General features: G+C 40.3%; 1 protein-coding gene across 3 annotated transcripts in view; it reads right to left on the bottom strand.

Annotated features, from left to right (window-relative positions):
* The window catches only part of TARBP1 (tRNA guanosine 2 -O-methyltransferase TARBP1), a 202,766-nt gene that overhangs the window by 39,821 nt on the left and 138,162 nt on the right, over nucleotides 1–24,783 (bottom strand). For 2 of the 3 annotated variants that reach the window (XM_068129542.2, XM_078784136.1), the window contains exons 26-30: nucleotides 17,414–17,495; nucleotides 10,380–10,551; nucleotides 9,957–10,145; nucleotides 4,040–4,164; nucleotides 2,123–2,259 (exon numbers count right to left, since the gene is read on the bottom strand). In XM_068129542.2, coding sequence (XP_067985643.2) covers nucleotides 2,123–2,259; nucleotides 4,040–4,164; nucleotides 9,957–10,145; nucleotides 10,380–10,551; nucleotides 17,414–17,495 — 705 coding nt within the window. Of the gene's footprint in view, nucleotides 1–2,122; nucleotides 2,260–4,039; nucleotides 4,165–9,956; nucleotides 10,146–10,379; nucleotides 10,552–17,413; nucleotides 17,496–24,783 lie in introns of those variants that run through there. The other variant, XM_068129544.2, reaches the window with a different exon arrangement.

Here is a 24,783-nt window from a genome sequence, read left to right as displayed (position 1 = left end):
ACAATAATAAATAACAAAGGCACAATAATAAATAACAAAAGCACAATAATAAATAACAAAGGCACAATAATAAATAACAAAGGCACAATAATAAATAACAAAGGCACAATAATAAATAACAAAGGCACAATAATAAATAACAAAGGCACAATAATAAATAACAAAGGCACAATAATAAATGATAACAAAGGCACAATAATAAATGATAACAAAGGCACAATAATAAATAACAAAGGCACAATAATAAATAACAAAGGCACAATAATAAATGATAACAAAGGCACAATAATAAATGATAACAAAGGCACAATAATAAATGATAACAAAGGCACAATAATAAATAACAAAGGCACAATAATAAATAACAAAGGCACAATAATAAATGATAACAAAGGCACAATAATAAATAACAAAGGCACAATAATAAATGATAACAAAGGCACAATAATAAATAACAAAGGCACAATAATAAATGATAACAAAGGCACAATAATAAATGATAACAAAGGCACAATAATAAATAACAAAGGCACAATAATAAATGATAACAAAGGCACAATAATAAATAACAAAGGCACAATAATAAATGATAACAAAGGCACAATAATAAATGATAACAAAGGCACAATAATAAATGATAACAAAGGCACAATAATAAATGATAACAAAGGCACAATAATAAATAACAAAGGCACAATAATAAATGATAACAAAGGCACAATAATAAATAACAAAGGCACAATAATAAATGATAACAAAGGCACAATAATAAATGATAACAAAGGCACAATAATAAATAACAAAGGCACAATAATAAATGATAACAAAGGCACAATAATAAATAACAAAGGCACAATAATAAATGATAACAAAGGCACAATAATAAATGATAACAAAGGCACAATAATAAATGATAACAAAGGCACAATAAGAAATAACAAAGGCACAATAATAAATGATAACAAAGCACAATAATAAATGATAACAAAGGCACAATAATAAATGATAACAAAGGCACAATAATAAATAACAAAGGCACAATAATAAATAACAAAGGCACAATAATAAATGATAACAAAGGCACAATAATAAATGATAACAAAGGCACAATAATAAATGATAACAAAGGCACAATAATAAATGATAACAAAGGCACAATAATAAATAACAAAGGCACAATAATAAATGATAACAAAGGCACAATAATAAATAACAAAGGCACAATAATAAATGATAACAAAGGCACAATAATAAATGATAACAAAGGCACAATAATAAATGATAACAAAGGCACAATAATAAATGATAACAAAGGCACAATAATAAATGATAACAAAGGCACAATAATAAATGATAACAAAGGCACAATAATAAATGATAACAAAGGCACAATAATAAATAACAAAGGCACAATAATAAATAACAAAGGCACAATAATAAATGATAACAAAGGCACAATAATAAATGATAACAAAGGCACAATAATAAATGATAACAAAGGCACAATAATAAATGATAACAAAGGCACAATAATAAATAACAAAGGCACAATAATAAATGATAACAAAGGCACAATAATAAATAACAAAGGCACAATAATAAATGATAACAAAGGCACAATAATAAATGATAACAAAGGCACAATAATAAATAACAAAGGCACAATAATAAATGATAACAAAGGCACAATAATAAATAACAAAGGCACAATAATAAATGATAACAAAGGCACAATAATAAATAACAAAGGCACAATAATAAATGATAACAAAGGCACAATAATAAATGATAACAAAGGCACAATAATAAATAACAAAGGCACAATAATAAATGATAACAAAGACACAATAATAAATGATAACAAAGAACAAAGATAAAAACATGTTACAGCTCGTGCATATCATTAGCATCATCAGTGGATAAACAAACTACTCAGAAGGATTCATTCAAATGGGAGAAACTTTGAGGAAGATAAAGAAACATTTTTAAAGGGTTAGAGGTAGAGATCTTCACAGGGCATACAGTGACCCACCACTCAAAAGGGGAAGTGTGAGAGATGGAAAGAAAAGAAGGTGTGGGGGGAGGTGGAGGGAAGGCTGGGAAGAACAGGCAGATAACTGACCCAAGAAGAAGAAGCGTGCGCTGCGGGAAGCTGAACTGTGCCAGGCTTCGGCTGTTTGCGGTCTGTTCAACGCCCACCACAGTATAACCTCGCTGCTTCATCTCAAACAGGTAATCGGCCAGACGGTGAACTTTAACCTGAAATATATACATGAACACTGTAGTGTGCATCCTCTCTGATGCAACCCCAAATTGTATCATAAAGACCATAATTTGAGCAATAAAAGTTTCACAAACAAAAGTACTTAAAAAAAGGAAAGGCCCATCACCTGTATGTTTACGGCCTTGTTTATTAACAATGTGTACCTGTAAGTTGGTAGATGGCACGAGGAGAATCCGAGGTAGTGATCCCGATGTGTTGGCCTCCTGTCCCTCCACCCAATGCCTCTAGACAAGCCAATTATATTTGTTTATTTATTCCTTCAATTTGTTTTGTTCCATTTTGCTTCTTCCCCAGTTTTTCCTTCCACTTCTGTGATTGAGAGTTTGCACCTGTATCCAGCTTGTTCACCTCGCGTCCTCCTCTTGCCCTCATTATTCCCCACATCCCTTATATCTCCAGGTCTCTCTCCATTTGTTCTAGCTCCTCCATGAACCTCGACTGTATGCACAAAGAAAACTTTCATCCAAAATCATTTCACAGACGAAATTTGTCTTTACGAGAGTTTAGTCCATGCAGAAATGACATGTTCATGTTATTCTTTAACGGCCACAATTATTCATACCTTCTCGTGGGCTCAGCCAGTTAATGCTTTCGGTCCCCATCTTTAATGAATCAGCTGACTTCGTCTGAGTAGGTTGGACCAGGAATTTGAAATTTGGCCAAAATTTGAGGACCACGTCCCGATTCGAGGACCACGCCCCGATTCGACGACCACACCCCGATTCGAGGACCATGTCCTAACGGTACCCATTGAGAAATCCAGCGATTAAAAGACAAGTTCTCAAACAGGCAGAAGGGGAATGGAGATTAGAGTCGAGGGTTTGAGTGAAAAATTTCAAGTTTATGTGGTTTCGCTGGTGGGAATTACAATCAGGCGATTGTGCCAGTCCAATTGTATATATATATATATATATATAAAAATATATATATATATATATATAAAACACAGTTTGTGTGTGTGTGTGTGTGTGTGTGTGTGTGTGTGTGTGTGTGTGTGTAATGTTACCGATAGACTCCTAAATGGAGAGGCTCACGTGCTTGATATTTGGCATAGACATGGCCATTGAGCCTGGGAAGAACATGGCCTACCTCAAAATATTTGACGAGATCCATATTTTTTATTCATATTTAACATCAGGGCATTTCAGCGAGGAATATTATACACGGAATCTGAGCCGGTGGCAGAGTAGCGCGCTGATTCGCTCAGAGCGATCACGTGATGTTCCATTCCCGCCGCCAGACCATTGAACATAAAACACAGTTTGTGTGTGTGTAATGTTACCGATAGACTCCTAAACGGAAAGGCTCACGTACTTGATATTTGGCCCCCTCCCTCCCCCTCCCCTGCCCCCTCCCCCCCCTCCCCTTCCCCCTCCCTCCGTTTCCCTCCCCTCCCCCGCCCGGCAATGCCGGGTACTTCTGCTAGTATATATATATATATATATGACATAACCAACAGGCAGCTCTGCTCTCACACCTCCTCCACACACGCACCGAGTGCTAATTAAGCTAGCTACAGCCTGTGAACAGATAATGTACTTGTTCATAATCTGCGATTCTATTTGCAAGTCATCGCTTGCCATACACAACTTTCTATGCCTGTTTGAGTATGCCTGTTTGTTTTTGAAAGGCCAACATATGTCAAGCTGTCTTCATTCAATCTACTTATCCAAGATTACACTCAGCAGTCAGAGAAGAGCACAACCCAGGAAATCGCAAAACTGCAGTCAACTAGGAGTCACATGGTAAAGTTACCTCCTTGATGCAGATCCACTGTTCTGCAGTTACACTCAATGATTGAAACTGTTTATCGGCCAAATGCTGCAAGCTCTCAATCACGAATGAAGAGACGCCAAATATCTCACATGTTCGGCACAGACCTGCACATAAAAAACAACAAAAGGGTATAAACATATAAATAAACATATGTCACCCACAGGGTGAACCGTATCTTGCCAAGTGACCTTGACCTTTGACCTTGACCTTAATAATTTCGTATGGTGAATAGTATGTCTTCATGACCAACGCACATGAAATATTGAAAGATTTTGATGAGAACTGAGGAAATAATTTTTTCATGAAAATTCCGTTTTTTCGTCATGACGTCATCAAATGACGTCATAGCGTCAAACTGTTTACAGATCTGGGAAGCACTCATCAAGGGCATTCATATGAGGTATTACTCGATATGGTACCTACGATTTCAAAATTTGACCTTGGGGTCAATAATTTTCGACCTCCAGCGCTAACCATGAAGGTCAAGGCCGATCGCCACCAAAAACTAATCAGCTGAGCGCCGGACCATATACTAGATTCCCATGAAGTTTGGAGACGATCCGATCAAAGTTACTCAAACAATTAGTGTTTCGTCGACCTCCATGATTGGCCGCAAAGTGACCTTGACCTTTGACCTTGACCTTCATAATTTTGTGTGCTAAAGGGTATCTCTAAAAGACTCTGATATGCGAACTTACAAGAGTTTCCAAAGGGAACTGTGCTCTACAGAGTGACCTAAACAATGCGAACTAAAGCAATACAATATACATGAAAAGTGCAGTTTTTTCGTCATAACGCCGTCAAATGACGTCACATTGTTAAACTAGTTATATGTTTGGAAAGCACTCAACAAGGGCTTCAATTTGAGGTACTACTCGATATGGTAACTGAAACTTGAAAATTTTACCTTTTGGTCAAAATTGAATGACCTTCAAAATGACCTTGAAGGTCAAGGCCGATCGACACCAAAAACTAATCAACTGAGCGCCATACCACACCCTATATACCCACCAAGTTTGGAGATCATAAGATCAAAGTTACTCAAAAAATAAGGGTTTCGTAATTTGACCTTGGGGTCAATAATTTTCGACCTCCAGCGCTAACCATGAAGGTCAAGGCCGATCGCCACCAAAAACTAATCAGCTGAGCGCCGGACCATATACTAGATTCCCATGAAGTTTGGAGACGATCCGATCAAAGTTACTCAAAAAATAAGGGTTTCGTTGACCTCCATGATTGACCGCAAAGTGACCTTGACCTTTGACCTTGACCTTCAAAATTTTGTGTGCTGAAGGGTATCTCTATAGGACTCTGATATGCGAAGTTACAGGAGTTTCCAATAATAACTGTGGTCTACAGAGTGATCTAAACGTGAAAAAAAAAAGATTAACCACAAACAAAAAAACAAAAAAATGAACATATGTCACCCACAGGGTGAACCGTATCTTGCCATTTGACCTTGACCTTAATAATTTCGTATGGTGAATAGTATGTCTTCATGACCAACGCACATGAAATATTGAAAGATTTTGATGAGAACTGAGGAAATAATTTTTTCATGAAAATTCCGTTTTTTCGTCATGACGTCATCAAATGACGTCATAGCGTCAAACTGTTTACAGATCTGGGAAGCACTCATCAAGGGCATTCATATGAGGTATTACTCGATATGGTACCTACGATTTCAAAATTTGACCTTGGGGTCAATAATTTTCGACCTCCAGCGCTAACCATGAAGGTCAAGGCCGATCGCCACCAAAAAATAATCAGCTGAGCGCCGGACCATATACTAGATTCCCATGAAGTTTGGAGACGATCCGATCAAAGTTACTCAAAAAATAAGGATTTCAACATTTGACCTTGGGGTCAATAATTTTCGACCTCCAGCGCTAACCATGAAGGTCAAGGCCGATCGCCACCAAAAACTAATCAGCTGAGCGCCGGACCATATACTAGATTCCCATGAAGTTTGGAGACGATCCGATCAAAGTTACTCAAAAAATAAGGGTTTCGTCGACCTCCATGATTGACCACAAAGTGACCTTGACCTTTGACCTTGACCTTCAACATTTTGTGTGCTGAAGGGTATCTCTATAGGACTCTGATATGCGAAGTTACATGCGAAGATATGCGAAGATATGGTACCTACGATTTCAACATTTGACCTTGGGGTCAATAATTTTCGACCTCCAGCGCTAACCATGAAGGTCAAGGCCGATCGCCACCAAAAACTAATCAGCTGAGCGCCGGACCATATACTAGATTCCCATGAAGTTTGGAGACGATCTGATCAAAGTTACTCAAAAAATTAGTGTTTCATCGACCTCCATGATTGACCACAAAGTGACCTTGACCTTTGACCTTGACCTTCAAAATTTTGTGTGCTGAAGGGTATCTCTATAGGACTCTGATATGCGAAGTTACAGGAGTTTCCAATAATAACTGTGGTCTACAGAGTGATCTAAACGTGAAAAAAAATGATTAACCACAAACAAAAAAACAATGAACATATGACACCCACAGGGTGAACCGTATCTTGCCAAAATGTGAACATGAGTGACTTGCTTCAGGTCACACTGAGGTGAACAGAACTGCTATCCACTAGAAGCGACTCTTTGAGGAACGTCTGCCCACGAGATATTCCGATGATAATCGTTCTAGAGAGTGACCTTGAAAAATACGTGTTTGCCTTATAACGTCACCAAATGACGTCATTTATATAATGTCTAAAGCTTGACCTTGACCTATAAATGTCTAAAGCTTCACTTCGCAAAGTGACCTTGACCTTTGACCTTGACCTTAATAATTTCGTATGGTGAATAGTATGTCTTCATGACCAACGCACATGAAATATTGAAAGATTTTGATGAGAACTGAGGAAATAATTTTTTCATGAAAATTCCGTTTTTTCGTCATGACGTCATCAAATGACGTCATAGCGTCAAACTGTTTACAGATCTGGGAAGCACTCATCAAGGGCATTCATATGAGGTATTACTCGATATGGTACCTACGATTTCAAAATTTGACCTTGGGGTCAATAATTTTCGACCTCCAGCGCTAACCATGAAGGTCAAGGCCGATCGCCACCAAAAACTAATCAGCTGAGCGCCGGACCATATACTAGATTCCCATGAAGTTTGGAGACGATCCGATCAAAGTTACTCAAAAAATTAGTGTTTCGTCGACCTCCATGATTGACCACAAAGTGACCTTGACCTTTGACCTTGACCTTCAAAATTTTGTGTGCTGAAGGGTATCTCTATAGGACTCTGATATGCGAAGTTACAGGAGTTTCCAATAATAACTGTGGTCTACAGAGTGATCTAAACGTGAAAAAAAAAAGATTAACCACAAACAAAAAAACAAACAAACATACAAGCTGACTAATACATCTTGCAAAAACTTCGTTTTGGCAAGATAAAAATGAACATATGTCACCCACAGGGTGAACCGTATCTTGCCATTTGACCTTGACCTTAATAATTTCGTATGGTGAATAGTATGTCTTCATGACCAACGCACATGAAATATTGAAAGATTTTGATGAGAACTGAGGAAATAATTTTTTCATGAAAATTCCGTTTTTTCATCATGACGTCATCAAATGACGTCATAGCGTCAAACTGTTTACAGATCTGGGAAGCACTCATCAAGGGCATTCATATGAGGTATTACTCGATATGGTACCTACGATTTCAAAATTTGACCTTGGGGTCAATAATTTTCGACCTCCAGCGCTAACCATGAAGGTCAAGGCCGATCGCCACCAAAAAATAATCAGCTGAGCGCCGGACCATATACTAGATTCCCATGAAGTTTGGAGACGATCCGATCAAAGTTACTCAAAAAATAAGGATTTCAACATTTGACCTTGGGGTCAATAATTTTCGACCTCCAGCGCTAACCATGAAGGTCAAGGCCGATCGCCACCAAAAACTAATCAGCTGAGCGCCGGACCATATACTAGATTCCCATGAAGTTTGGAGACGATCCGATCAAAGTTACTCAAAAAATAAGGGTTTTGTCGACCTCCATGATTGACCACAAAGTGACCTTGACCTTTGACCTTGACCTTCAAAATTTTGTGTGCTGAAGGGTATCTCTATAGGACTCTGATATGCGAAGTTACATGCGAAGATATGCGAAGATATGGTACCTACGATTTCAACATTTGACCTTGGGGTCAATAATTTTCGACCTCCAGCGCTAACCATGAAGGTCAAGGCCGATCGCCACCAAAAACTAATCAGCTGAGCGCCGGACCATATACTAGATTCCCATGAAGTTTGGAGACGATCCGATCAAAGTTACCCAAAAAATAAGGGTTTCAACATTTGACCTTGGGGTCAATAATTTTCGACCTCCAGCGCTAACCATGAAGGTCAAGGCCGATCGCCACCAAAAACTAATCAGCTGAGCGCCGGACCATATACTAGATTCCCATGAAGTTTGGAGACGATCCGATCAAAGTTACTCAAAAAATAAGGGTTTCGTCGACCTCCATGATTGACCACAAAGTGACCTTGACCTTTGACCTTGACCTTCAAAATTTTGTGTGCTGAAGGGTATCTCTATAGGACTCTGATATGCGAAGTTACAGGAGTTTCCAATAATAACTGTGGTCTACAGAGTGATCTAAACGTGAAAAAAAATGATTAACCACAAACAAACAAACAAACAAACATACAAACTGACTAATACATCTTGCAAAAACTTCGTTTTGGCAAGATAAAAATGACATAAAAAACCCTTATGACCAACTTTACCAATTTGGGAAGTTGCGTAAAGATTGGTTCGAAATTATGACCCGTCGGCGATTGATATACAAACAGACAGAATAACACATGGAACCTACCAATTTACTTGAGCCAATTGGAATATGTGGTTCATATTAACTGAAGATAAGTATCAGTAATGGTAAGGAAATGAAACAAAACCAAATACTGCATTGGAGTAATCAGAAGGAACCAGAAGTAAAGAGCAAAGATGGAGTCATCAGGAGGAACCTGGATAGGATTCGGCTTTCAGCTGCTTCACCTCTACCTTCAAACCCATCCAGGTACAGCCAAGTGAGCCTTCCAGAAAAACAAAATTCTGCAAGAATTCATTTCTCCGAAGGCAGATAGATTAAGAAAATATGAAAAAGTAGAAAGAAATGTGAAAGAAACAAAGATCCCTAACTTCTAGCCCTAACTCCTAACACTAGCTCCTAGCCATAACTCCTAGCCCCTAGCCCTAAATCCTAACCCTAACTCCTAGCCCTAACTCTTAGCCCCCTAGCCATAACTCCTATCCCTAGCCATAACTCCTATCCCTAGCTCCTAGCCCTAACTCCTAGCCCGAGCCCTAACTCCTAGCCCTAACTCCTAGCACTAGCCCTAACTCCTAGCCCTAACTCCTAGCCCCCTAGCCCTAATTCCGAGCCCTAGCCCTAACTCCTAGCCCGAGCCCTAACTCCTAGCCCTAACTCCTAGCCCTAGCTCCTAGCCCTAACTCCTAGCCCTAGCCCTAACTCCTAGCCCTAGCTCCTAGCCCTAACTCCTAGTCCTAAATCCTAGCCCTAGCCCCTAACACTAGATCCTAACCCGAGAAAGATGTTGGGAAGAACCCAGATAGATAGATTTCAGCATTTCTTCCTCAGGTCACAGTGACTGGCAGTCATTTTAAGGAAAGTAATGTTCAACTGGAATGTTAACTTATTTGGGTCTGCTCAAACTCAGTCCCAAATCCGATAAATGTGCTGGTGCTGAAGCAGACATGTTATACAGGCCGAGGATACTGAACTTATCGGCGATGAAAACCATTTGGTGTGAGAAGGAGACAAAAATGCTGATGGGAAAGGAGTCGATATGTAAAAGATGCAAGTGGTTGTGAAATGGGAGTGTGGCAGCACCTCCGAGGTTGGTGGGTTTGTCAATCAGTGATGCCACAACCACAAGACCCTCGGCTGAAGCAGCCGAGCCTGTCCGGTGAGGCTTCTCTTGGCTGCCTAAAGAGGCTGGCAAGTCGAGATCAGGAATCATGTTCTGCCAGGGTACAACCTTCTTCTGCACATCCTTCTTGAGGTCTTCCACCTCTCCATCTGGCCGGGGAAGGTGTAAGACAGCGTACGACCGAGATAAACTTTGATGCATTGGAGTCACAAGGGTTTTTTAATTTTTATAGCTCCTGCCCTTTGAATGAATGCACCGTACTGGATTTGCTAGTAGGGAGCGTGTACAGTGTGTGCATACGGTGAATAGCACATCACCTTGGTAAGTGTCAGGTATTACCTGTACAGTGTAACAAGCCACTAAGGCATAGTCTCCCAAAGCACCTGGACATTGCCGTGTATCAGGCGTGACCTCGAGGCCAACAAGATCCGTTCTTGTGTTGTACAATGGCAGCGCTGCAGGGAGGCCGCCCTCTTTGTGCGCTGTGAAGCGGCCTGGTTCAATCCACTCGTCATCATTGAGGCCCGTAAGGCGAGGTAAAGAGTAGAAGATCGTCTGTAATGTTGAGGTGAGGATGGAGGATGAGGGGGTTTGCATTCACACTAGGAAAACCAACAATACGGAAAATTAGACAAGGTGGAACACCGCCAAAGCAGATTATAGGTAGATAAACACAGGTATTTCCTCACTCAGCAATAGGCAAAACAATTGTATCTTTGTCTCAAATCCACAGATTATAATAGGCCAACTATGAGAAAGGAAACCTCCACAGACCCAGCAATGATGGTGTAGTTTTACTTGTCTCACTGAACGTTAATACTGCATACACTACACGGTGACATCATCTCATCACTCACCTGCACATGTTGTTGCCTTCATGCTCAGCAGGCCAAGGACAGCAGATGGAAACAAAAGATATTTTGGACTCTCCTTTCCATCTCGCCAATTTTCACCTTTTTCTCACAACTTCCTCAAATAACCCCCTCAACCTTCATCCTGCCAAGCTGCACGCCCTTCCTACCTACTCCTCTCCGCTCTCTTTCCCTACCACATCACTTCTGTAAGCTGTTAGTCATTGAATGACAAACTGCTGCTTCAGCAGATCCAGCACGCTGATAAAGAGCAAGTCATTTTAGTCGATTGTAAGCAAGTCATTAGAGCAAGTCATTTTAGTCGATTGTAAGCAAGTCATTAGAGCAAGTCATTTTAGTCGATTGTAAGCAAGTCATTAGAGCAAGTCATTTTAGTCGATTGTAAGCAAGTCATTAGAGCAAGTCATTTTAGTCGATTGTAAGCAAGTCATTAGATCAAGTCATTTTAGTCGATTGTAAGCAAGTCATTAGAGCAAGTCATTTTAGTCGATTGTAAGCAAGTCATTAGAGCAAGTCATTTTAGTCGATTGTAAGCAAGTCATTAGAGCAAGTCATTTTAGTCGATTGTAAGCAAGTCATTAGAGCACGTCATTTTAGTCGATTGTAAGCAAGTCATTAAAGCAAGTCATTTCAGTCGATTGTAAGCAAGTCATTAGAGCAAGTCATTTTAGTCGATTGTAAGCAAGTCATTAGAGCAAGTCATTTTAGTCGATTGTAAGCAAGTCATTAAAGCAAGTCATTTTAGTCGATTGTAAGCAAGTCATTAGAGCAAGTCATTTTAGTCGATTGTAAGCAAGTCATTAGAGCAAGTCATTTTAGTCGATTGTAAGCAAGTCATTAAAGCAAGTCATTTTAGTCGATTGTAAGCAAGTCATTAGAGCATGTCATTTTAGTCGATTGTAAGCAAGTCATTAGAGCAAGTCATTTTAGTCGATTGTAAGCAAGTCATTAAAGCAAGTCATTTTAGTCGATTGTAAGCAAGTCATTAGAGCAAGTCATTTTAGTCGATTGTAAGCAAGTCATTAGAGCAAGTCATTTTAGTCGATTGTAAGCAAGTCATTAGAGCAAGTCATTTTAGTCGATTGTAAGCAAGTCATTAAAGCAAGTCATTTTAGTCGATTGTAAGCAAGTCATTAGAGCAAGTCATTTTAGTCGATTGTAAGCAAGTCATTAGAGCAAGTCATTTTAGTCGATTGTAAGCAAGTCATTAGAGCAAGTCATTTTAGTCGATTGTAAGCAAGTCATCAGAGCAAGTCATTTTAGTCGATTGTAAGCAAGTCATTAGAGCAAGTCATTTTAGTCGATTGTAAGCAAGTCATTAGAGCAAGTCATTTTAGTCGATTGTAAGCAAGTCATTAGAGCAAGTCATTTTAGTCGATTGTAAGCAAGTCATTAGAGCAAGTCATTTTAGTCGATTGTAAGCAAGTCATTAGAGCAAGTCATTTTAGTCGATTGTAAGCAAGTCATTAGAGCAAGTCATTTTAGTCGATTGTAAGCAAGTCATTAGAGCAAGTCATTTTAGTCGATTGTAAGCAAGTCATTAGAGCAAGTCATTTTAGTCGATTGTAAGCAAGTCATTAGAGCAAGTCATTTTAGTCGATTGTAAGCAAGTCATTAGAGCAAGTCATTTTAGTCGATTGTAAGCAAGTCATTAGAGCAAGTCATTTTAGTCGATTGTAAGCAAGTCATTAGAGCAAGTCATTTTAGTCGATTGTAAGCAAGTCATTAGAGCAAGTCATTTTAGTCGATTGTAAGCAAGTCATTTTAGTCGATTGTAAGCAAGTCATTAGAGCAAGTCATTTTAGTCGATTGTAAGCAAGTCATTAGAGCAAGTCATTTTAGTCGATTGTAAGCAAGTCATTAGAGCAAGTCATTTTAGTCGATTGTAAGCAAGTCATTAGAGCAAGTCGTTTTAGTCGATTGTAAGCAAGTCATTAGAGCAAGTCATTTTAGTCGATTGTAAGCAAGTCATTAGAGCAAGTCATTTTAGTCGATTGTAAGCAAGTCATTAGAGCAAGTCATTTTAGTCGATTGTAAGCAAGTCATTAGAGCAAGTCATTTTAGTCGATTGTAAGCAAGTCATTAGAGCAAGTCATTTTAGTCGATTGTAAGCAAGTCATTAGAGCAAGTCATTTTAGTCGATTGTAAGCAAGTCATTAGAGCAAGTCATTTTAGTCGATTGTAAGCAAGTCATTTTAGTTGATTGTAAGCAAGTCATTAGAGCAAGTCATTTTAGTCGATTGTAAGCAAGTCATTAGAGCAAGTCATTTTAGTCGATTGTAAGCAAGTCATTAGAGCAAGTCATTTTAGTCGATTGTAAGCAAGTCATTAGAGCAAGTCATTTTAGTCGATTGTAAGCAAGTCATTAGAGCAAGTCATTTTAGTCGATTGTAAACAAGTCATTAGAGCAAGTCATTTTAGTCGATTGTAAACAAGTCATTAGAGCAAGTCATTTTAGTCGATTGTAAGCAAGTCATTAGAGCAAATCATTTTAGTCGATTGTAAGCAAGTCATTAAAGCAAGTCATTTTAGTCGATTGTAAACAAGTCATTAGAGCAAGTCATTTTAGTCGATTGTAAGCAAGTCATTAGAGCAAGTCATTTTAGTCGATTGTAAGCAAGTCATTAGAGCAAGTCATTTTAGTCGATTGTAAACAAGTCATTAGAGCAAGTCATTTTAGTCGATTGTAAGCAAGTCATTAGAGCAAGTCATTTTAGTCGATTGTAAGCAAGTCATTAGAGCAAGTCATTTTAGTCGATTGTAAGCAAGTCATTAGAGCAAGTCATTTTAGTCGATTGTAAGCAAGTCATTAAAGCAAGTCATTTTAGTCGATTGTAAGCAAGTCATTAGAGCAAGTCATTTTAGTCGATTGTAAGCAAGTCATTAGAGCAAGTCATTTTAGTCGATTGTAAGCAAGTCATTAGAGCAAGTCATTTTAGTCGATTGCAAGCAAGTCATTAGAGCAAGTCATTTTAGTCGATTGTAAGCAAGTCATTAGAGCAAGTCATTTTAGTCGATTGTAAGCAAGTCATTAGAGCAAGTCATTTTAGTCGATTGTAAACAAGTCATTAGAGCAAGTCATTTTAGTCGATTGTAAGCAAGTCATTAGAGCAAGTCATTTTAGTCGATTGTAAGCAAGTCATTAGAGCAAGTCATTTTAGTCGATTGTAAGCAAGTCATTAGAGCAAGTCATTTTAGTCGATTGTAAGCAAGTCATTAAAGCAAGTCATTTTAGTCGATTGTAAGCAAGTCATTAGAGCAAGTCATTTTAGTCGATTGTAAGCAAGTCATTAGAGCAAGTCATTTTAGTCGATTGTAAGCAAGTCATTAGAGCAAGTCATTTTAGTCGATTGTAAGCAAGTCATTAAAGCAAGTCATTTTAGTCGATTGTAAGCAAGTCATTAAAGCAAGTCATTTTAGTCGATTGTAAGCAAGTCATTAGAGCAAGTCATTTTAGTCGATTGTAAGCAAGTCATTAGAGCAAGTCATTTTAGTCGATTGTAAGCAAGTCATTAGAGCAAGTCATTTTAGTCGATTGTAAGCAAGTCATTAGGGCAAGTCATTTTAGTCGATTGTAAACAAGTCATTAGAGCAAGTCATTTTAGTCGATTGTAAGCAAGTCATTAGAGCAAGTCATTTTAGTCGATTGTAAGCAAGTCATTAGAGCAAGTCATTTTAGTCGATTGTAAGCAAGTCATTAGAGCAAGTCATTTTAGTCGATTGTAAGCAAGTCATTAGAGCAAGTCATTTTAGTCGATTGTAAGCAAGTCATTAGAGCAAGTCATTTTAGTCGATTGTAAGCAAGTCATTAGAGCAAGTCATTTTAGTCGATTGCAAGCAAGTCATTAGAGCAAGTCATTTTAGTCGATTGTAAGCAAGTCATTAGAGCAAGTCATTTTAGTCGATTGTAAGCAAGTCATTAGAGCAAGTCATTTTAGTCGATTGTAAGCAAGTCATTAAAGCAAGTCATTTTAGTCGATTGTAAGCAAGTCATTAGAGCAAGTCATTTTAGTCGATTGTAAGCAAGTCATTAGAGCAAGTCATTTTAGTCGATTGTAAGCAAGTCATTAGAGCAAGTCATTTTAGTCGATTGTAAGCAAGTCATTAGAGCAAGTCATTTTAGTCGATTGTAAGCAAGTCATTAGAGCAAGTCATTTTAGTCGATTGTAAGCAAGTCATTAGAGCAAGTCATTTTAGTCGATTGTAAGCAAGTCATTAGAGCAAGTCATTTTAGTCGATTGTAAGCAAGTCATTAGAGCAAGTCATTTTAGTCGATTGTAAGCAAGTCATTAGAGCAAGTCATTTTAGTCGATTGTAAGCAAGTCATTAGAGCAAGTCATTTTAGTCGATTGTAAGCAAGTCATTAGAGCAAGTCATTTTAGTCGATTGTAAGCAAGTCATTAGAGCAAGTCATTTTAGTCGATTGTAAGCAAGTCATTAGAGCAAGTCATTTTAGTCGATTGTAAGCAAGTCATTAGAGCAAGTCATTTTAGTCGATTGTAAGCAAGTCATTAGAGCAAGTCATTTTAGTCGATTGTAAGCAAGTCATTAGAGCAAGTCATTTTAGTCGATTGTAAGCAAGTCATTAGAGCAAGTCATTTTAGTCGATTGTAAGCAAGTCATTAGAGCAAGTCATTTTAGTCGATTGTAAACAAGTCATTAGAGCAAGTCATTTTAGTCGATTGTAAGCAAGTCATTAGAGCAAGTCATTTTAGTCGATTGTAAGCAAGTCATTAGAGCAAGTCATTTTAGTCGATTGTAAGCAAGTCATTAGAGCAAGTCATTTTAGTCGATTGTAAGCAAGTCATTAAAGCAAGTCATTTTAGTCGATTGTAAGCAAGTCATTAGAGCAAGTCATTTTAGTCGATTGTAAGCAAGTCATTAAAGCAAGTCATTTTAGTCGATTGTCTTCCACCCGAGCAGAACCTGTGTGTATTGCCTGGTGCACCTGATGATAACTCCACATTCTCTACACACATTTGCTAGCATTTTGGAAACCAAATATTTACTGTATAATTTCAATACAAAAAATCAAGAAAATGGTGTAAAAAGAAAAGAAAGTGGAGGTACTTATTAAAACAAAACAAACTAGAATGGTACTCGGTAGAGAGCATACCTCCGCCAGGCTGAACAGTTTATGTTTTGTATCTCACTGATAGGCCGGATATGGATTCGGACCTGAACCAAAATCAAGCTTGTTCTTGTCACCTCACCAACTCCTCCACCAAGTTTAGTCATAACTCGTCAATAACTTTTTAAAATATCATGTTATTTATCGCTTTTGGCCCTGTCTCTCAATGGTGAAGAATCACTTAAAAATTAAATAATTATCATATCCGAATCCGTATTCAGATCTTCACCAAAATCGAATCGATTAGTCCTTGTCAGTCACACAACCGGTCCACCAAGTTTCGTCCAAACCCGTCCATAACTTTTTGAGATATCCTGCTATGTATCGTTTTTGGCCCTATCTTCCAATGGTGAAGAATCACTTCAAAATTTCTACTAGCCAGATCCGAATTTTCACCAAAATATAATCATTTTGTCCTTGTCGCATACGCTACATCTCTGTCAAATTTCGTCCGTATCCATCCCCAACTTTTTGAGATATCTTGTTCACAGACGGACAGACAGACAAATGAAAAATCACTCATAGAGCGACACTTGGCAAAACAGAACAAAGCAGAATGGCACTCAATAGAGAATCCTTTTGACCTCACAAATAATTGGTGGTTGAATTCAGTTAGCTGATATGAAAATCCAATTCAAATTTCAAGTCAATCGGACGAAAATTGAGGATTTTCGAAATTCGGAAAAGTGGTTGACCTTTGGCCTACGTTGACCTTTTGGCCTATGCTGATCTCAAAAATAGTTGGTGGTTGAATTCAGTTAGTTGATATGAAAATCCTATTCAAATTTCAAGTCAATCAGATGAAAATTGAAGATTTTAGAAATGTGAAATTGTTGTTGACCTTTGGCCTATGTTGACCTTTTGGCCGACGCTGATCTCAAAAATAGTTGGTGGTTGAATTCAGTTAGCCGATATGTAAATCCTTTTCAAATTTCAAGTCAATCAGATGAAAATTGAGCATTTTAGAATTTTCAAAAAAAGTGGTTGACGTTTGGCCGATGTTGATCTTTTGGCCCAAGCTGATCTCAAAAATAGTTGGTGGTTGAATTCAGAAAGCCAATATGTAAATCCTATTCAAATTTCAAGTCAATTGGATGAAAATTGAGGATTTTAGAAATGTAAAAAAAGTGGTTGACCTTTGGCCTATGTTGACCTTTTGACCTCAAAAATATATAGGATTTTGTCGGACCACGAACTCTACCATTTGGTGAAGTATCGTGAAGATCGGTTTCAAATTGTGACCTGTAGGCAAGTATAAGTGAGCGGACAGACAAACACACAAACCGGAGTGATCAACATACTTGCAAAAAAAACAAACAACTTTTTGCCAAGTAACAAACAGACAGGGGTGAAAACATAACCTCCACCAACCTTCGGTGGCGGAGGTAACAATGGGAGCTGCTCTCAGTCTTACCTGCACACTGTAGTCCAAGACAGGATGAAAGTTAGCAAAGAAGAAATTGTCCCGAATCTTCCGCCAGTTTCTGCCAACATTACTGAAAAGGACACATCAGGATTGTTGTATCAGACATTGTCTACTTGGCATAAAATAATAATAATGTTCCCTTACAAGGAAGTATGATGCAGGAGGAGGCCGTTAGGCCCATAAAAGCCTCTTCTTTCCTTTCTTATTCGAGCTCACTGGCTTCACTAAGCTCGCTCCTTACGTACTCTTTGTTTATTTTCAGGCCTTTCTTTCTCTTCGCATCACAACACACACATCTCAGCACCAAATCCTGCGCACCTTGGCCTCAGCTTGGTTGCTCACCTTGCCACCCAGCAACGTCAAAGCTGTCTACCTCACCTTGCCTCACTGTCAACCATTACCGCAAAGGCTGGGCAATCCATCGTGCCAGCCAGTTACCATAGGTAGTCCTTGAGCCAACCGGCCATATTTTGAAGTGAATGCTCCGGCGGGGGGAGTAATTCTCATTATGATTTTCCATTAGACCAATGTCTCAAGTGTCAGAAAAGGTGTGATGGACATCTGAGAACGGTAGCTTAGTGCCCGGATGGACGCCATCTTTGAAACCACCCAGCTCGAAAATGCCCATTTGGTGGGGTACATTGTTGCACGTGTATCTGGACTTCTATACTAGCTATCGATGTGCGGTTGACGACTAAATATACGTCCGATGTGTACCGTCTAAATAAAAAATAATATGAAGCATTTTGTTTTAGATTAATTATTATAAAAATCAATTATCGAAAAAAAATCATATATTTTTCAATATTTTATTATTAGACTTGTACTTTTTTTAGTGAAACAACACTGGTATGATTTTCCAAATTATGCATTGTGCTACACCGTTTATCTGTCTATAAAAATAACTCAAAAACTAAAACATATCATCCACCACGAGTGTACACAAAAAATATATGAAAAGGCATGCACTTTCCACAAACCGAAACTATGTCAGTTGGAATTTCCCGCCGATAATCAACCCACAGAACCCAGTGCCGAAAGTGACGTCAGTCTATTCTATATCTATATTCTATATTCTATATCTCAGTCTGAGATTTGTTGCGGTGACCTGATTAATTTCTGAGGGGGGGGGGGGGGGGGGTGGCTTAAGAACTAAAAGTGAACATGTTAGATGGCGCCACATACAACTCTATTATAGAGTTGTATTGTGGCGCCATCTAACATGTTCACTGACTTGGATGAGTATGTCTATGTAAGCATCGACATGCAGGAATACATCGACATCATCGATGTAAGCATCGACATCGACATAACATCGACAGGCTAGAGGAATCGCTGAGTGGTGGCGGAACATCGCATCGCGTCAACGGTATCATCGTCCAACCGAAGTCGCAGTCGTGTTTGCCGCCCCAACCTCCATCGGCAGTATCCAAAGCAGATAAGAAGCGATCTATCCCGTCATCCAGCGATTTAGTTCCAATATACAGCGGTGGGAAACGAGAGGGCCCACCTGCAATCAAGCCTGCAGATCTTTCTGACACTCTTGCAGGCGCAACATCCCTTGCGCAGCGCCGAAATCACGTATGGATTATGACTCGCATGCTGGAACCATGCGACCAGACAATCAGTTCGTGGACTGGTTTCAACATCATGACTAGAGATCGTGTTCAGGTGACGGAAGATGTAGTTGGCTACCTGCCGACTATAAACGCGCCTGCCACAGATATGGCAACAGTGCAAGAAATCCTCAGAGAAGCTCTGAACATCATGTCATCACTTCAGCTTGAGCGTATACCGGTGGTGCTAGACCAGGCACTATTTGCTAAGGCGACCGAAATAGCATGGAAAGATGTCGATCGATATGGAAGAATTGTGCTCATGATGGGGAACTTCCATACCATCTGTAACTTCATGTCGAGCATTGGGAAAATGTTTGAAGATGCAGGCCTTCGGGATGTAGCTGTTGAGTCAGGAGTAATCGCTGAAGGTTCCATCAACAGGGTTCTGGAAGGCAAGCAATACAACCGTGCTGTGCGACTCCACAAGTTGATGTACGAGGCACTAATGCGCATCATTTGGAAGGGCTTCCAGGTGTGGATAGAAAGCAATCATCCTGACAAGGAACCCCAGATTCGAAGCACTGACCTCAAAATTCGCAGCATCAAGGAGGATGTTTGCCACGAGACTCTCGCTGCTGCTCTCGATGATGATTCATGTGTACAGAGCTTTGACATGTTCGCGAAATACCTACATTTTCTGCGAACCAAACATGGAGACCTGGCTCGCTTCTGGATGATGTATATTGATATGGTAGAGACCCTGCTGGGGTTGATTCGTGCGGATAGAGAAGGCGACTGGATGCTTCACTTGGCTTGTGTCAGAAGAGTGATCCCTTGGTGTTTCGCAATGAACAAGGTGAACTATGCTAGATATCTACCAGTGTACTATGCACAGATGACGCAACTCCACGAAACATGCCCCGAGTTGTACAGGCATTTCAATCAAGGCTACTTCTCCGTACAGCTTAGACCAGGGAATCCATTTGCCAGAATCGCTGTTGATCAGACAACAGAAGAAACAGTAAACAAAGATACGCAAACAGCTGGAGGAACACGAGGTTTTAGTCTTCGACAAGGGGCTGTGTCACGATACTATCTAACTGCAGAAAATCGGGCTACTGCACTGAGGCAACTACGAGAAACTATCCTTGTGAATGGCAGCGACACATCTCACGCCAAGCACCCTGACTTGTCTACTTCTCGCATCAAACGTGATGAGTCTGGCGTCACAGCTATCTGTGATCTACTGGAAAATGACTGGACCAATCCATTCGCCGATGATCCGTCATGTCTTCTCAGTATATCTACCGGAGCGGCTGCGAGGGAGGACGTTTCTAATGACCTACTCAACACCCTGCAAAAGGGGGAAGCGGCGTATCAAAGCTTCCAGAAACGTCTTGAAGAGGGAACAGGCTTTCATGACACATTGAACAAGCTAAACTTGAAGACCTTTGGTAAGATCAAGCAGAAAGTTGTGAAGGGCACAAACAAGGAGATCGTCCTGAGAGCTGACAGACAACTGTTTGCCACCATGATACTCATCGCCAAGACAAGGAACCTCGACATGCAACTTGTCCTTTGTCACCCACTAGGGCCGTTACCATGGTCTTTGGCAAACGTTGATGGGTCAATGAAAAAAACGAACAAAGCTGCACTTGCGAAACACATGGAAGGTCTTGTGGAACCAGCCGAGAACGTTGACAAGCGAAGTGCAACAATAATTGATGCGATGGCTCTCATACAAAAGATGCATGGCGAGATCGACACGTTCGAAGAACTATCTGACCGCATCCTTGCTGCAGCGCTTCACGCTGGTCAAGGCAGTGAGCGCATCGATGTTGTCTTTGACACATACACAGAAGAATCCATCAAAGCAGCTGAGCGTGTGAACCACGGTTCAAATGAAGGCATCAGTTTCAGCAAGATCAGACCCGCACACAAAATCATGAACTGGCGGCGTCTCCTTGCTTGCAGCCAGACAAAGGAGAAACTGGTTGTGTTTCTGGCGGAGTCGTGGAAACATGAAACAAATCGCGAAAAGCTAGGCAACAGAACACTGTATGTCACCTGTGGTGAAAAATGTCTGGTACTGACCCGCGATAGGTGGAAGTTGGTGCAAGCACTCAAATGTAGCCACGAGGAAGCAGACACGCGTATGTTTCTCCACGCAAAGCACGCCGCTACCCACTACAAGACGATCATCTTAGTGGCAGATGACACCGACGTTCTGATCATCAGTCTTCATCTCAGCAGAACCATCGATAGTCAGCTCTTCATCAGACGAGGAACAAAGGTTCGAGTCAGAATGATCGACGTTGGAAAGTTGGCTGCGGTATTGGGGTCTGGAGTTTGCAGTGCATTGCCAGGGCTTCATGCATGGAGCGGGTGTGACACTGTGAGTGCTCTGGCTAGCCAAGGAAAGATAAAGGCTTTGAAGCTTGTGCAAGCGAATGAGCTGTATCTTCAAGCATTCACAGATCTGGGATCTTCGTGGAATGTACCAACAGACGTCTTCAATAGCATTCAGGCCTTCACGTGTCAGCTGTACGCCAAGAACACGAAGATCGTCGGTGTTAATTCGCTCCGTTATCACATGTTCTGTGCAAAGAAGGGCCAGATCGAATCTGGACAATTGCCGCCTTGTGAAGACTCCTTGATGCAGCATACGCTTAGGGCCAACTATCAGGCGGCTATCTGGCGACGCAGCCTTGAAAACCTACCAGACGTCCCAACACCATCAGCAGGACATGGTTGGGAACTCGATGATGGCGGTTCGCTCACAATCCGATGGATGGCGGGTCTACCAGCTCCAGATGTCGTCTTTAATCTCATCTCATGCACATGCAGAAGGACGTGTCGACCGTCAGATTGCTCCTGCATACTGAATGGGTTGAAGTGCACTGTTGTGTGTAAGCTGCAGGGATGCTCCAACATGGTGCAGGATGATGCTATCGTGGCTCAGGATGCCAATGACTCTGATGGCGACTCTGATGATTAACTTTGTGTGCACTGTATATTGTATAGCATATGTTGTTCTCTATTATAATGTAGGCCAAATTGCCTGAAAATCTTTATAGACAGATAAACGGTTTAGCAAAATGTATAATTTGGAAGATCATACCGGTGTTATTTGACTAAAACATGACATGTTCAATGATACCTCCGCTTGCTTATTAGGAATATACATCGTATGGTGTTAAAATCAGCTCCATACGTCTTTCCAAACTCTAGTAATGAATAATTAATATAATTGGCGGCCATTTTGAAATCCAAGATGGCCACCAAAGTGCAGATTTCCTATGTAACAATTTCCGCCTGCTTATTAGATATCGTATGGTGTTAAAATCCTCTCCGTACGACATTCCTAACTTGCGTTATCGTCAGAATAGATAATGCCAGCGGCGGCCTAAGTCATTTTATGCCTCTTTACATTTATTTGTTGTAAACTCGTGGTGGATGATATGTTTTAGTTTTTGAGTTATTTTTATAGACAGATAAACGGTGTAGCACAATGCATAATTTGGAAAATCATACCAGTGTTGTTTCACTAAAAAAAGTACAAGTCTAATAATAAAATATTGAAAAATATATGATTTTTTTTCGATAATTGATTTTTATAATAATTAATCTAAAACAAAATGCTTCATATTATTTTTTATTTAGACGGTACACATCGGACGTATATTTAGTCGTCAACCGCACATCGATAGCTAGTATAGAAGTCCAGATACACGTGCAACAATGTACCCCACCAAATGGGCATTTTCGAGCTGGGTGGTTTCAAAGATGGCGTCCATCCGGGCACTAAGCTACCGTTCTCAGATGTCCATCACACCTTTTCTGACACTTGAGACATTGGTCTAATGGAAAATCATAATGAGAATTACTCCCCCCGCCGGAGCATTACTTTTGGTCTGGCTCAAGGACTAAGGGCACCTCAAAAAAGTGGGAGCATTAACTGAGTGGAGAGAGGAATCCGGGTGGGAACGTGAGGGGAATGAGATCCGGACCATCAGGCCAGATCATTGGGCGGCAGCAATCCAGTCAGGTTGTTGCAAAGTGTGTCGAGGCACGCAAACAACCCCAAGGATTTTTTTGTCACCACTTCTTCTTCTTCTTCACCCACCCTCATCACTCACTTATTCAGTTGTGTCTTGGCACCAAATAAGTTACGTTGATGAAAGTTCCGAGGACGGTTTTGTCGTGTCGGGAATAATCTGGGAAATGCATCAATGCCTGTAATATTTATACATAATTATTGATGTTTGCTCGCTTTCCCACCATTTCTTATTTGATTGTATTATTATTATTATTATTATTTTTTTTGTATACTGAATCGAGGCTCGTGAAAGAGCTAACATTTACTTCACAAACAAATCAACCAGACAAACAAAACACACAAAAAGAGGGAGCGGAAAACAAGATGGGGAGAGAAGGGGAAGCACATAAACACAACATTTGAGAGCAGGGAGATGTGTGGAAGGGAGAGGGCTTGGGGGGAGGAGGCGTGGGAAGGGGGGGGGGGGGTATTTACTTCCGCCACCAAAGGTGGATGGAGGTTATGTGTTCACCCCCTGTCTGTTTGTCTCTGTCTGTTTGTGAACAAGATATCTCAAAAAGTTGTGGACTGGTTCGGATGAAACTTGGTGGACAGGTTGTGTGTGTGTGTGAAAAGGACGAATCAATTGGATTTTGGTGAAGATCCGAATATCGCTCGGGATACGAGAATTTTTTTGATGTGATTCTTCACCATTGTTTTCCCATTTTGTTTTCCCGGCATTTTTTGTTTGAATCACCATTGCTCGTATCTCCCGCCATTTCTCGCCTTGCTTGCTGCAATTAAACTCGTGTGGTATAAAGAACTGTTTTGACTTATCCTGTTCAGGTTTGGTCGGAGATAGCGCACCTTGGGGTAATTATCCCAAGTTGTTAATTTGTCTCTGACAGGATGTGGCGCGTAATGTTGGTTCACTCGGCCAACTGTTATCCATTACGCGGCCGCTGGCACGGTTCCCCCCCCATCTGCCTCAATCATCTCACATGTGTGGTAATCCGACACTGGGCGCGAGGATCCGACCAGAGGTGGGTGTTGTAGACTGCGTCCATGGTCTTATAGACACGCCAGCCTTTTGGAGATATCCGAGACGATGTGCGTCACAATGTTGTATCTTTATGATACAACATGTGACACCTTTTTTGTCCCCCGTCGCACCGCGGAGCGAAAGGGGGACTATGGTTTTCCCCTCCGTCCATGTGTCTGTACGTGCGTGCGTGCGGGTGTGTGTGCGTAAGCGAAGGACCGCATTCGAATTTGGTGTGTGGGTGCAACCCATGTCAAAATCCAAGATGGGCACCGCCATGTATGTCTGACGCCATGTATGTCTGAACCTTGTGAGCGGAATATCTTGAAAAATAAGTGAAGTGCCAACTTCTAATCTGGTGTGTGGGTGTATCTAGGCATAAGGAAGAACCCTATTGGAAATTTGGTCGCCACGTCAAAATCCAAGATGGCCACCACCATATATATGTCTGAACCTTGTGAGCGAAATATCTTGAAAAATAAACGAACTACTAACTTCTAATCTGGTGTGTGGGTGTATCTACGCATAAGGGAGAACGCTATTGAAAATTGGGTCGCCACGTCAAAATCCAAGATGGCCGCCTTGCGTCTTCCACTTTCTCAACTTACATCACTTCACCGACGGGGGACCTAGGCGTAATGCTTGTTCTCTTCCTTTTTTTGCATACAAGAATGAGGCTCGTAGAAGAGCCATAGCAGAATGGAAGGTAACAAAATTG

The sequence above is a fragment of the Myxine glutinosa genome, chromosome 9 (assembly GCF_964187855.1).
Source record: "Myxine glutinosa chromosome 9, kmMyxGlut1.1, whole genome shotgun sequence".
Taxonomy (NCBI): Eukaryota; Metazoa; Chordata; class Myxini; order Myxiniformes; family Myxinidae; genus Myxine; species Myxine glutinosa.
Note: the sequence above shows the minus strand (reverse complement) of the source record. Positions and strands in the feature narration are given on the sequence as shown.